Source organism: Bos indicus, chromosome X (assembly GCF_029378745.1).
Source record: "Bos indicus isolate NIAB-ARS_2022 breed Sahiwal x Tharparkar chromosome X, NIAB-ARS_B.indTharparkar_mat_pri_1.0, whole genome shotgun sequence".
Classification (NCBI taxonomy): domain Eukaryota; kingdom Metazoa; phylum Chordata; class Mammalia; order Artiodactyla; family Bovidae; genus Bos; species Bos indicus.
This window is the reverse complement of record NC_091789.1, coordinates 150,395,154-150,409,012: the sequence shown is the minus strand read 5'-3', so window position 1 is coordinate 150,409,012 and position 13,859 is coordinate 150,395,154. Positions and strand designations below refer to the sequence as shown.

The 13,859-nt window shown below is 49.5% G+C and overlaps 1 protein-coding gene across 1 annotated transcript in view; it reads left to right on the top strand.

The window, feature by feature from the left end:
- Window positions 1-13,859, top strand: part of ARSH (arylsulfatase family member H) — a 58,942-nt gene that overhangs the window by 34,471 nt on the left and 10,612 nt on the right. Inside the window, exons 2-9 of the mRNA XM_070783985.1 lie at window positions 684-722; window positions 3,461-3,610; window positions 4,304-4,425; window positions 5,911-6,036; window positions 7,660-8,083; window positions 8,713-8,849; window positions 10,812-10,946; window positions 12,481-12,643. Of these exons, the coding sequence (XP_070640086.1) occupies window positions 700-722; window positions 3,461-3,610; window positions 4,304-4,425; window positions 5,911-6,036; window positions 7,660-8,083; window positions 8,713-8,849; window positions 10,812-10,946; window positions 12,481-12,643 (1,280 nt within the window). The 5' untranslated portion in view covers window positions 684-699. The remainder of the gene's footprint in view (window positions 1-683; window positions 723-3,460; window positions 3,611-4,303; window positions 4,426-5,910; window positions 6,037-7,659; window positions 8,084-8,712; window positions 8,850-10,811; window positions 10,947-12,480; window positions 12,644-13,859) is intronic.

Below are 13,859 nucleotides of genomic sequence, written 5' to 3'. Positions count from 1 at the left end.
AAAAAAAATCAGTCACATGAAAAATGCAATGTCTGGGTTAGATATCTAAGGGGCAGCAACACCTTCTTCCAACAACCCAGGAGAGTGTGGTCTGATTTAACATTGCTTTTCGTTCTCAAAGGTCTCAGGACGCTAGAAGACAATTAATACAGTCCTTAAAAATGCGTATCAGACGTTTTATTGTAGTCCTTCACCTTGATTGCTCAGGACCCTCAGAATGAAGAGTTTTGGTTGTTGCACCTACATAAAGGGTGGGAACTATGCCATCGGAGTGAGCCGCAAATGAAGGGATCGTGCACGACGCTGCCATGTTCTGTCTGCACCGACATCATTTGTGTGCAATTCAGTATAAAGAATTCAGCGGTTGTTTTCATCCCGTCACCAAGTCGTGTGAGACTCTCTGAGACCCCATGAATCACAGCTCGCCAGGCCTCCCTGTCCATCACCATCTCCCGGAGTTTTCTCAAACTCACGTCCGTCGAGTCGGTGATGCCATCCAGCCATCTCCTCCTCTTTCGTCCCCTTCTCCTCCCGCCGTCAATCTTTCCCAGCATCAGGGTCTTTTCAGTGGGTCGCTGTAAAAAAGACAAAACAGGCTCCTTTGCACTTCGGAGCGTAACTGCCTAGTTATAAGAAAAATAACCGCTTTGCAGAAGTTCATCCTTTATCTGTTTCTCTTCTAGGTAACAGTAAGAAGCCATGAAGCAGCCGTTCTGTGGCTGGTAAGTAGGAAAACTTATAAACCTTCATTATTTTCTGTCTCTAGAGAGAAGGGTGCTTTGTCCAAGTCTTCCTCAATCCTGTGGATGTTTTGTCTGTTTATACGTGATAAGCGCAGTGGGGAGAGTGGTGGGTGCTGTAGGGGTTGGTGGAGTCAAATAGAAGGGTTTTCTAAGGGGCTTGCCTGGCGGCTCAATCGGTAAAATATCCACCCGCCAATGCAAGAGATGTGGGCTTGATCCCTGGAGAGGGAAATGGCAACCGACTCCAGTGTTAAAGTTAAGTCCCTCAGTCATGTCCGACTCTCTGTGACCCCATGGACTGTAGTCCACCAGGCTCCTCTGTCCGTGGGATTGTCCAGGCAAGAATACTCGAGTGGGCTGCCACTTCCTTCTCCAGGGGAATCTTCCCAACCGAGGGATCAAACCCGGGTCTGCTGCATTGCAGGCAGACGCTTTACTGTCTGCGCCACCAGGGAAGCTCCAGTGTTCTTGCCTGAGAAATCCCATGGACAGAGGAGCCTGGTGGGCTACACTCCATGGGGGTTGCAAAGAGTTGGACTCGACTTAGCAGCTAAACCATCACCACCACCGTACTAACTTGGTAGGAATGAGAGCGTGTTTGGAAATTCACGGGGTGAGAGGCAAGACCTTTTAGAGATGGAAACAGCAGAGCAGCAAACATTGTGAACCACCCTTAAGGATTTTTAAGGAGGGTCGTCTGTGGTCCGGGGCTTCCCAGGTGGCATTCGTGGTAAAGAACCCGCCTGCCAATGCAGGAGATGTAAGAGAGACAAGTTCGATCCCTGGGTCGGGAAGATCCCCTGGAGGAGGAAATGGCAACCCACTCCAGTACTTTTGCCTGGAGAATCCCACAGACAGAGGAGCCTGGCGGGGCTACAGTCCACGGGGTCGCAGAGAGTTGGCCACAACTGAGCTGCTAACACATGGATGACTCCACAGTCCAAAATTTAATAGCATATATAGATATGTTAAATTTCATTTTTCAAACGTTAGAGGAATTCCTAGCATTTATTATTATTTCTGGCAGCTGAGCTCCCCCACCTGATTTCTTTTACAGACATACTTTTCTGATGAAGGAAAAGGAAGAGTCATGTTATGTGCACACATGCAGTTCACCCTGAAAAACCAGTTTTTCATCATTTATTCCTGGGCTCAGAGCCAAGAAGTTAGTACAGTCTCTGCTTTCCCATCTGTGTGGCTGAAAGCAAAGTTATGAAGTTATAAAGTGTATTAAAACATACAGTTGAGCATGAAAGAAAAGCAAGCCTGATGAGCTGGCTATCAACCTCTGATTTTCCATTTTGTTTATACTAAGAAATTAAGTTGTTAGGCTTTTTTCTTAAACCTCTGTTCTTATTTCAGAGGCCTCCTGTCACTAACGCAGTTGGAAAATTATGAGGAATTTAATGTCACAATGCATATAAAATTTATTTGTAAACTGTAAGACCTCAGGGCTTCCCAGGTGGGGCTAGTGGTAAAGAATCTCCCTGACGATGCGGAAGAGGCGTGAGACTCCGGTTCGATCCCTGGATCGGGAAGATCCCCTGGAGGAGGGCATGGCAACGCACTCCAGTGTTCTTGCCTAGGGAATCCCATGGACGGAGGAGCCTGGCGGGCTACAGCCCACGGGGTCGCAGAGTACACCCACACACACAGATCTGATTAACATAAATCATGGCCTAAAATGTTTTTGTGTGGTTTCTGAGTAAGGCAGCTCCAGGGACACTGTAGAAATACCATTATTTCCTATTTATTTAGCTTTTGATCACACTGTACCTACCGCTTGCAGGATCTCAGTTTCCCAACCAGGGATTAAACCCAGGCCGTGGCATTGAAAGCCGGGAATCTTAACCAGTAAGTCACCAGGGACCTCCCTATGAATTCCTATTTTGCATAGGTGCTCAGTTGTGTCCGACTCTGCGACCCCATGGACTGTAGCCATGCACCCCCCACCCCCACCCCAGGCTACTCTGTCCATGGGATTCTCCAGGCAAGAACACTGGAGTGGGTTGCCATTCCCTTCTCTGGGGGATCTTTTTGACGCAGGGATTGAATCCGGGTCTTCTGCGTTGGAGGCAGATTCTTTACCATCTGAGCCACCAGGGAAGCCAGTCAGAACACTGGAGTGGGTTGCCATTTCCTCCTGCAGGGGGATCTTCCCGACCCAGGGATCCAACCCACATCTCCAGCGTCTCCTACACTGTGGGTGGATTCTCTACCGCTGAGCCACTGGGGAAGCCTCAGTTCCTGTTTTAAGTTAAAGTGAAGTGAAGTCGCTCAGTCGTGTCCGACTCTTTGCGACCCCATGGACTGTAGCCTATCAGGCTCCTCCATCCATGGGATTTTCCAGGCAAGAGTGCTGGAGTTGATTGCCATTTCCTTCTCCAGGGGATCTTCCCGACCCAGGAATCGAACCCGGGTCTCCCGCATTGCAGGCAGACGCTCTACCGTCTGAGCCACCAGGGAAGTTTTAAGTTACCTGCAAAGCAAAATTGAACTGATGGCTTCTGGGTGGGGTTTTTTTTTAATTAATTTTTTTAATTGGAGGCTAATTACAATATTGTAGTGGGTTTTGCCATACATTGACATGAATCAGCCATGGGTGTACATGTGTTCCCCATCCTGAACCCCCTTCCCACCTCCCTCCCCATCAGTTGCTTCTGTTTGAGCTTTTTCTTTCTTTTTTCTTCCCCCTCGCCCCCCGCCACCCCTTCCAGGCACTGCTGGCTGTCAGCATCCCTGTGGTGCTTCTTTGGGACCCTTCAGGGCATGTTCGTCACCAGGAACTCCAGGCCCAACATCGTCCTCTTGATGGCGGATGACCTTGGGGTGGGAGATTTATGCTGCTACGGGAATAACTCAGTGAGGTAAAGAAACCATCAGGTAAATCAATAAATGAAAGGAACAGAAAAGGAAAAAAGAAAGAAAGTCCCTGTGGATGGCCGTGCCCCGCCAGCCACGTCTCTTGTGTTGGAGGAGAATGACCTTCAGGGAGCAGGTTTCCGTCAGAACAGCAGAAGGCTTTGTCTTATGAAAGCTGCAAAACATCAGGAGAGCCTTTGGCTTCATTCTCAGCTTAGTGTGGGGGCTTCCCGGGTGGCTCAGCAGTAAAGAACCCACCTGCCAACGCAGGAGATACGGTTTGATCCCTGGGTGGGGAAGATCCCCTGGACGAGGAAATGACAACCCACTCCAGACTTCTTGCCTGGAGCATCCCACAGACAGAGGAGTCTGGTGGGCTGCAGTCCACTTGGTCTCTGAGAGTCGGACACGACTGAGTGGCTAACACTTTCGCTTTTCACCTGATGATATCTGACGATGCGCTGTATTGGACTGTCATCATCTCGCCTGGAGATGCGTTGTTTGGTTCTCTGGTTCCCATCTGTGTCTAACCAGGGATGGAGTAGATCGGTGGATTGATGTGTAAAAAAGGACGTCTTTCAGGTGGACTGGAAACAGAGTCAGGGTGACTTCCCAGACAGGATGCCTCTGAATCTTGCTCGCTTTGTGGGGCGGAGGGATTCAGAAACTCGCCGGCCGACTTCTCCCTCTGTCTGCAGCACGCCCAACATCGACCGGCTGGCCAGCGAGGGCGTGAGGCTCACCCAGCACTTGGCGGCCGCCTCCATGTGTACCCCGAGCAGGGCCGCCTTCCTGACCGGCCGCTACCCCGTCAGATCAGGTGGGGCACGGGAAAGGGACAGCGGCCGGTCTCTTTAAAAAAAAAAAGGGGGGGGTCTTTTTTGTTTAGCGTTGGATTGCTCTAGGTCTTAGGGGCAGCAAGCAGGATCCTGCATCTTCCCTGCGGCAGGCGGGGCTTTTCATTGCGACACGCGAACTGTTAGTTCTCTCCTGGGGGTTCCAGTTCCCTGACCAGGGGTCGAACCCATGACCCTCCCCCCACACCGTCCCTCCCCCCACTGCCCCCATCCCCACACTGCAAGGGGAAACATGGAGTCTTAGCCACTGGACTGTCAGGGAGGTCTCCTGCAACTCTTCATGCAAACTCTCCAAAGGTCACTTGGAAACGTTAAAAATCCAAATTCACACGGGGGTTGTGTTCCTATAGCTGGATATCTGAAAGAGGTGTGTGTCTTGGCCAGGGGCCACTAAGCCTTCTTCAGTTCAGTTCAGTCACTCAGTTGTGTCCGACTCTTTGCAACCCCATGAATTGCAGCACGCCAGGCCTCCCTGTCCATCACCAACTCCTGGAGTTCACTCAGACTCACGTCCATCGAGTCAGTGATGCCATCCAGCCATCTCATCCTCTGTCCTCACCTTCTCCTCTTGCCCCCAATCCCTCCCAGCATCAGAGTCTTTTCCAATGAGTCAACTCTTCGCATGAGGTGGCCAAAGTACTGGAGTTTCAGTTTCAGCATCATTCCCTCCAAAGAAATCCCAGGGCTGGTCTCCTTCAGAATGGACTGGTTGGATCTCCTTGCAGTCCAAGGGACTCTCAAGAGTCTTCTCCAACACCACAGTTCAAAAGCATCAATTCTTCGGCACTTAGCCTTCTTCACAGTCCAACTCCCGCATCCACACCAGTGTGCATATAAGTGACATGGTTTGATCCCCTGGTGGGCAACTTCCAGATGACCTTGAACGTGCCCTTTTCCAGAAACTCATAGTAAGAGCCCCCAGGAGGCTCCTTGTGTCTTAAAGCTAGCAGAGTTTTGTTTTTTTTTTTTTTTAAGAAAAGTGGGTTTTCATGAAAGCAGATGTGTCCAGTCTCTGGGGATGAGATTAGAACATCAGAAGAACCAGTTGAGAAGAAAGTCTGGCAGAGAAAATGGAAAGGAAATGATGGATTCCTTTTGATGAGTTCCTACTCTTCCCTGCCTCACATTCCTTCTCTCCCCACCACCCCCAATCACAGTTTCAACATGTAGACTTAAGCAAGTTGAGGGTCATGATCCCAACTTAATTTTTTTTTTCCATCATTAGTTTGGAATTGGGTGGCTCAGTGGGTAAAGAATCCACCCGGCAGTGCAGGAGACATAGGAGATGTGAGTTCCATCCCTGGGTGGGGAAGATCCCCTGGAAGAGGGCATGGCCACCCACTCCCAGGATTTTTGCCTGCATAGACAGAGGAGCCTGGCCGGCTGCAGTCCATGTGGTCGCTACGATGAGACCGAGGTCCTCACCCACTGTGCTTCTGTGAACATAGGAATGGCATCCTCCTCCAACCTGAATCGTGACGTGGTCTGGCTCGGAGGGTCAGGCGGGCTGCCCCCCAACGAGACGACCTTTGCCAAGCTCCTGCAGCATCGAGGTTACCGCACGGGACTCATAGGTATGGCCTTGACCTTGAAACCTAGCTCGTTCGGGTTCCCTTTCCTTGTGGTCATCCTTCCCAGGGAGGCTGGCTGAGTACACGAGAGTTGGCACCTCTTTGAGATGATACACGGTCGGGGGCGGGGGGAAAGGAATTTAAGACAATTTTTAGGGCCTTTGGTATTGAAAACCAACTGTGCCAAAGATCTCAAGAAGGCAAAGTAAGTATGCTGAGTGTTCGTTGCTCCTGAAATGGAATACTTTGCAGAAAGGGTGCTACTCTTGTGGTAGCACCGGTAGCAATGTTTAAGGGTGTCCCCTTGAACTTGAGAACCGAAGGCTGGAGCAGTGATCAAATTCAGGTAATACTTGCTCTGTGGACTTAGGTCGCCTGACATTCTACAACCTCATGGGGGTGTGTGTGTGTGATGAGTGAGATAGGATGACCCCAAGGAACTTTACCCCAAAGAATTCTGGTCTGATGAGTGATTCCTCTAAGATGAGACTCTGTGAGCAAAGAATTAGGAGACAGGCTGCTTGCTTGGTATGTGTGTGTGTTAGTTGCTCAATCATGTCTGACTCTTTGTGACCCCTTGGACTGTAGCCCGCCAGACTCCTCTGTCCATGGGATTCTCCAGGCAAGAATACTGGAGTGGGTTGCCATTCCCTTCTTTAGGGGATCTTCCCAATCCACGGATCAAACCTGGATGTCCTGCCTTGCAGGCGGATTCTTTACCGTCTGAGCCCCCAGCGAAGCCTGCTTGCTTGGTATAGCCACTGCTCTTAGGATTCTCAACGTGAATTGCAGGACTATTAAGTCATCAGAGATGTTGTCAAAAAAAAAAAAGAGGAATGACTTTGCATCCTTCATAAATGACAGAGGTAGTTCATTCCTGTAAAATTCTTGGTAGCATCGTGTGAATGGAGTTTTCGAAAGCATGTTTCAGGGAACACTCTAGGGCACCTCCAAATCTGGGGTTAAATTCGCCTCTGCTGTAACCAAGTAATGAATAAGATGTCGGCTAATTAATAAATCTACATGATGAATCTTCTCCCTGTTAGTAAAAGCTTCCCCCGGTGGCTCTGGGGTAAAGAATCCACCTGCCAATGCAGGAGACTCGGGTTCCATCCCTCGGTTCGGGAAGATCCCCGGGAGGAGGCAAAGGCAACCCGCTCCAAGATTCTTGCCTGGATAATCCCCATGGACAGAGGAGACTGGCTGGGCTGCAGTCCACGGGGGTCACAACGAGTCGGATACCGCTGACCATGGTCCCAAGGAGCACAAGATACTACGTCCACCATAACTTCTTTTTTTTTAATTAATTTTAAAAAATTAATATTTATTTTATTAAATTTAATTACAATATTGCGGTGGTTTTTGCCATACGTTGACATGAATCTGCCCTGGGTGTCCGCCAAAACTTCCCTTTAAAAAAAAAAAAATTAATTTATTTTAGTTGGAGGCTAATTACAATATTGCAGTGGTTTTTGCCATACGTTGAGATGAATCCGCCCTGGGCGTCCACGTGTCCGCTGGAACTTTCTGCTGAGGGCGACGCCCTTCCTAGAACGGACGGATGCCGTTGTTGCCATGGCAACGTCTCTGTGTCTCCACCGCCCCCCCCCCCCCCCCCCCCCCCAGGAAAGTGGCACCAGGGTCTGAGCTGTGCGTCCCGCGACGACCACTGCTACCACCCGCTCAACCATGGCTTCGACTACTTCTACGGGATGCCCTTCGAGCTCCTGAGCGACTGCCAGGCGTTCCGCACTCCGGAGCTGCACCGCTGGGTGAGGGTCCGGCTCTGGGTGTCCACGGTGGTGCTGGGCCTCATCCCCCTGCTCCTGCTCGTCCCCACCTGCGCCCGCTGGTTCCTGGTCCCCTGGCCGGTGATCCTGGCCTTCGCCCTGCTGGCCCTCCTCTTCTTCGTGTGCTGGTTCTCCAGCTACGGCTTTACCCGCCGCTGGAACTGCGTGCTCATGCGGAACCACGAGATCGTTCAGCAGCCGGTCAGACTGGAGAGGCTCGCCTCGCACATGCTCAAGGAGGCGCTGGCCTTCATCGACAGGTAGGCCGTCTCTTTTTGGCTCGAAGCCCACCCCCGCCCCCCACCAACCCCTCACCCCGGTCAGAGACTCGCGATTTTTTTTTTTTTTCCAGAGAAGTTGGGTACCACTTGGTGATAGGTCCGTTGTGTGTGTGTGATATTTGTGCTACACTGAACTCTCTCCTTAAAATAAATGTGTTAACTTTCTTTTAAAAAAAGATGCATTAAAAAAAATGTTTTGATTTATTTTGGGCTGCGCGGGGTTTTCGGTGTTGCTGTGGGTGGGATTCCCAGGAGGTGCTTAAGTGGTGAAGAACCTGCCTGTCAAGGTAGGAGACCCAAGTTTGATCCCTGGATTGGGAAGATCCCCTGGAGGAGGGCATGGCGACCGACTCCAGTATGCTTGCCTGGAGAATCCCATGGACAGACGAGCCTGGTGGGCTACAGTCCATGTGGTCGAAAAGAGTCAGGCACGACCAAGTGACTCATGCTTCTTCATACCACTGGGCCACCAAGGAAGCCCAACAGCTAAATGTCCTGCAAAATTTGAACACTGAAAAGGGAAAGAAATATGTTTAGCTCCCTTAAAAGAAAAAAACATAATTACTCTGTTTTAATCAATACTGTTTCTTATTTGTATACCCCCTTAGGTATAAGCGTGGACCATTTCTGCTTTTCATTTCCTTTCTGCATGTCCACACGCCTCTGGTCACCAAGGAGAAATTCGTCGGGCACAGTAAATTTGGCTTGTATGGCGACAACGTAGAAGAGATGGATTGGATGGTGGGTAGGTGATCACTCTCTGGTTTTGAAGCATCTTATTTACAGACTAGAGGAAAACGAGTCTCCATGAATGGCATCAAATAAGGTACAACCCCCTGCATGTTTTGGGATGTGGATGTATATTTGTTGTGAAATACAGGTTCTCCGGTTTAAAGAGAAGCACTTTCCTGAAAAACTCATTCGGGGGACGAATAATGTTGTGCTGTAGAGCTGACTCATTGGAAGACCTTGATGCTGAGAATAAATACGTAATGTTTATGTATTAGATATTATACAGTTTCATATCTCCTGCTTGTACTCTGTCCTGTCCGACTCTCTGCGACCCCATGGACTGTAGGCCGCCAGGCTCCTCTGTCCATGGGATTCTCCAGGCAAGAATACTGTAGTGGGTTGCCATTCCCTGCTCCAGGGGATCTTCTTGACCCAGGGATCAAACCTGAGACTCCTGCATTGGCAGATGGATTCTTTACCACTGAGCCACCTGGGAAACCCTATATATAAGATATAACATAGTATATAATACTCAGAATATTATCAAAAATATATGGAATAATTATATAAATATATTTACACATAAATAATATATTATAAACCATTTATATGGTTTATTGGAGGCTTTTTTGGTGGTTCGGGTGGTAAAGAATCCACCTGCAATTCAGGAGACCCAGGCTTGATCCCTGGGTCGGGAAGATCCCCTGGAGAAGGAAATAGCTACCCATTCCAGTATTCTTGCCTGGAGAATTCCATATTACAAGTCATTATAATAATTAATTTAGTGCATTATGAAGTATAAACTGTTTATATTTATTATATAATAAAGCTATATATGCTCTACTATTACATATGTATATAGAGTATAATTTACAAATAAACATTAAATTTTTATATGTTACAGCCTTCATTATGCATTAGTTATCATTGGTGATTTAACATGCTATAACACATAGACCTTTTATACTATTATAGGGCTTCCCTCAGAGCTCAGTTGGTAAAGAATCTGCCTGCAATGCAGGAGAATGAGTTGGGAAGATCTCCTGGAGAAGAAAATGGCAATCCACTCCAGTATTCTTGCCTGGAAAATCCCATGGGGAGAGGAGCCTGGTGGGCTGCACTCCATGGGGTCTCAGAGAGTCAGACACGACTTAGTGACTAAACCACCACCACCGTACTTATTATATAATAATACATTACATATCATCTTCTTATATATATTTGTATTAAATATATGCTTAGCATAAATCCATTACATGTGTCATGCTGCTGCTGCTGCTGCTAAGTCGCTTCAGTCGTGTCCGACTCTGTGCGACCCCATAGACGGCAGCCCAGCAGGCTCCCCCGTCCTTGGGATTCTCCAGGCAAGAACACTGGAGTGGGTTGCCATTTCCTTCTCCAAGGCATGAAAGTGGAAAGTGAAAAGTGAAAGGGAAGTCGCTCAGTCGTGTCGGACTCTTCCCGACCCCATGGACTGCAGCCCACCAGGTTCCTCCGTCCATGGGATTTTCCAGGCAAGAGTACTGGAGTGGGGTGCCATTGCCTTCTCTGACATGTGTCATATGGTTTCATAAATATATAATAAATAATTATATATATATATAAATATCATCTTATGCTGTATCATATATACGGTATATTACATATATATATATATATCATATATGTGGTATATTACATATATATGGTATATAATGTATAATGGTATATTACTTATATATGGTATATTACAAATAGTATCTCTTGCAGACCTACCATATTACACATAGTGTATTATCCTATATATACGAGTGTCTACAATGGTGATTTAGTGCATATTATACAACATAAAGTAGGATAACAGTTATAGCGCTACATGTAACCGTGTTGCACGGTTACAAGGAACCACATAGCGTTACACGCGCAATACTAGACACGCACCGGAAGACCGTCGGTGCAGTGAAACGTGACAGCTTCCGTCTCCCCCCTCCACCAGGAAAGGTCCTGGAGGCCCTGGACCGGGAGCGCCTGGCCAACCACACGCTGGTCTACTTCACCTCGGACAACGGGGGCCGCCTGGAGGCGCAGGACCGCAGCGGGCAGCTGGGCGGCTGGAACGGGCGCTACAGAGGTGATGCGTGCGGGTGGGCGTGGTCTCCGCGCAGCGCGCGGTGGGCGTGGTCTCCGCGCAGCGCGCGGTGGGCGTGGTCTCCGCGCAGCGCGCGGTGGGCGTGGTCTCCGCGCAGCGCGCGGTGGGCGTGGTCTCCGCGCAGCGCGCGGTGGGCGTGGTCTCCGCGCAGCGCGCGGTGGGCGTGGTCTCCGCGCAGCGCGCGGTGGGCGTGGTCTCCGCGCAGCGCGCGGTGGGCGTGGTCTCCGCGCAGCGCGCGGTGGGCGTGGTCTCCGCGCAGCGCGCGGTGGGCGTGGTCTCCGCGCAGCGCGTGGTGGGCGTGGTCTCCGCGCAGCGCTGGGGCGGGACCCGCCTGGCTTTGTGCCTGCGAGTTCAGTCGCTTCCATCATCTCTGACCACTGGGTCTCAGCATCTCTGCAATGTCCAGTCCCCCACGCTCCGAAATCTCATCGCTTCTAAGAGATTTAATCTCTGGAGCCTTCCTCTCTTTGTTGACCCCATGGACGGTAGCCCGCCAAGGCTCCTCTGTCCATGAGATTGTCCAGGCAAGAACACTGCAGTGGGTTGCCATTCCCTTCTCCAGGGGATCTTCCCAGCCCAGGGACCGAACCTCGGTCTCCTGCATTGGCAGGTGGATTATTGACCCACTGAGCTACCTGGGAAGCCCTCACCTGGCTTTGCTTTGTGTTAACTCCTTTGCAAAGATTGTTGGCGGAGTTTTGTGTGCATTATACTCGCTTAGGAAGCTAGATGGGAAAAGACTGCATGTTTGGGGAGACTCCCAAGAGTCTACGACAAAAAACTTCTTGAGTCATGAAAGCTTCCTGAGAGTAAGGGCCCAGGACCTCAGTGACTGTCTCAAAGACAGTCTTGCTTTTAGCCCTCTATGACGTCAGCAGTACTGACTTCATAATATACCTCTCAGGACGGCGCTTCTTTTTTAATGATCATTACTGGGTTTCTTGCCTAGACGCTAGAAGTCCGCAGCTGGAGTTTTCAAGTCTTGAAAACAAGAACTTGGCCTCCATATCTCTCTGCGAATATATCTTACTGGTTTGTTGTTGTTAAGTGACTTCGGAAGGGTATGGCAACCCACTCCAGTATTCTTGCCTCGAGAATTCCACGGACAGAGGAACCTGGCAGGCTACCGTCCATGGGGTTGCAAAAGAGAGGAATGCTCCGTAGATTAAATCTTTTAGAAGCGAAGAGATTTCAGAGCCTGGAGACTGGATGTTGAATAGATGCTGAGATTCAGAACTGAACTGGGTTTGGGAACAGAGCCCAAGCGTTTTCTGAATGTCAAGTTTTAAGCCAGCCTTTTTCACTCTCCTCTTTCACTTTCATCAAGATGCTCTTTAGTTCCTCTTCGCTTTCTGCCGTAAGTGTGGTGTCATCTGCATATCTGAGGTTATTGATATTTTCTGCCTACGATCTTGATTCCAACTTGTCACTGGCATGGCCAGTGGCGATTTTCAGATACACAGAGAATGAATCTGTGGGGTTGAATGCCCCTTCGTTTTTTCATCTTTGGTTTCAGGAGGCAGAGGCATGGCTGGATGGGAAGGAGGCATCCGGGTGCCTGGAATTTTCCGGTGGCCAACAGTCCTGGAGGCGGGGAAGGTCATCGACGAACCTACAAGCCTCATGGACATTTTCCCCACACTGTCTTATATTGGAGGAGGCATTCCGCCACTGGGCAGGTACAAGAGCATGCTTGCCCCTCGTGGGGGGAGATATACTTGCCCGCCAGGCTCCTCTGTCCATGCGGGTTCTCCAGACAAGAATACTGGAGTGGGTTGCGATTTCCTTCTCTAGGGGGATCTTCCTGACCCAGGGATTGAACCTGGGTCTCCCGCCTTGCCAGCAGACTGTTTACCATCTGAGTCACCAGGGAAGCACATATTCCGCACCTATGCAGATGTAGTAGAAAATTGTGTATGTGTGTGAAGTGTGTTACTGAAGCCTCAGTATTCTGCTATGATGCCCAGATGACTTCTTTCTCCTCACAGTTCCTGGTAGCGTTGCTTGTCCATTTTCCTCTTAGAACACGTTCTTACTTTCCCTCTCGTATTATATACTTATTTAGGCCCATCTCTGGCTGGTGGCCCTCGGGGTGGGAGCTGAGCCTCCTTCATTTTTATATCCCTTGCAGCATCTAGATCCTTAGTCACTTCAGTCGTGTCCGACTCTTTGGGACCCCGTGGACTGTAGCCCCGCCAGGCTCCTCTGTCCATGGGATGCTCCAGGCAAGAATCCTGGAGTGGGTTGTCATGCCCTCCTCTGGGGGATCTTCCCGACCCAGGGATTGAACCCAGGTCTCCTGCACTGCAGGCAGATTCTTTACCATCTGAGCCACCAGGGAAGCCTGCAGTCTATAGACAATTAAGTAAATATTTGCTACGTGAATTCCCAAATAAAAGTAGGTATGTGTCAATCTATATGTGATGAAGTTTGCTGCATTTCTCTATGGGATTTGAAATGAACAAATGAAGTAGAAATATCGACTCAATGGACATGAATCTGAGCAAACTCTAGGAGATTTTGGAGAACATAAGGGCCTGGAAGGATGCAGTCCACAGGGTCGCAAAGAGTGAGACACGACTGAGCAACCGAATAACATGTCTGTTTATCTGAGGCAGGGTTTCTGTCGAATCAAATGAGTGTTGTTGTTCAGTCACTCAGTCATGTCTGACTCTTTGTGACCCCATGGACTGTAGCTCGCCAGGCTTCCCTGTCCTTCACCATCTCCTGGAGTTTGCTCAAACTCATGTCTACTGAGTCAGTGATGCCATCCAACCTTCTCATCCTCTGTCATCCCCTTCTCCTCCCGCCTTCAATCTTTCCCAGCATCAGGGTCTTTTCCAGTGAGTTGGCTCTTTGCATCAGGTGGCCAAAGTCTTGGAGCTTCAGTTTCTG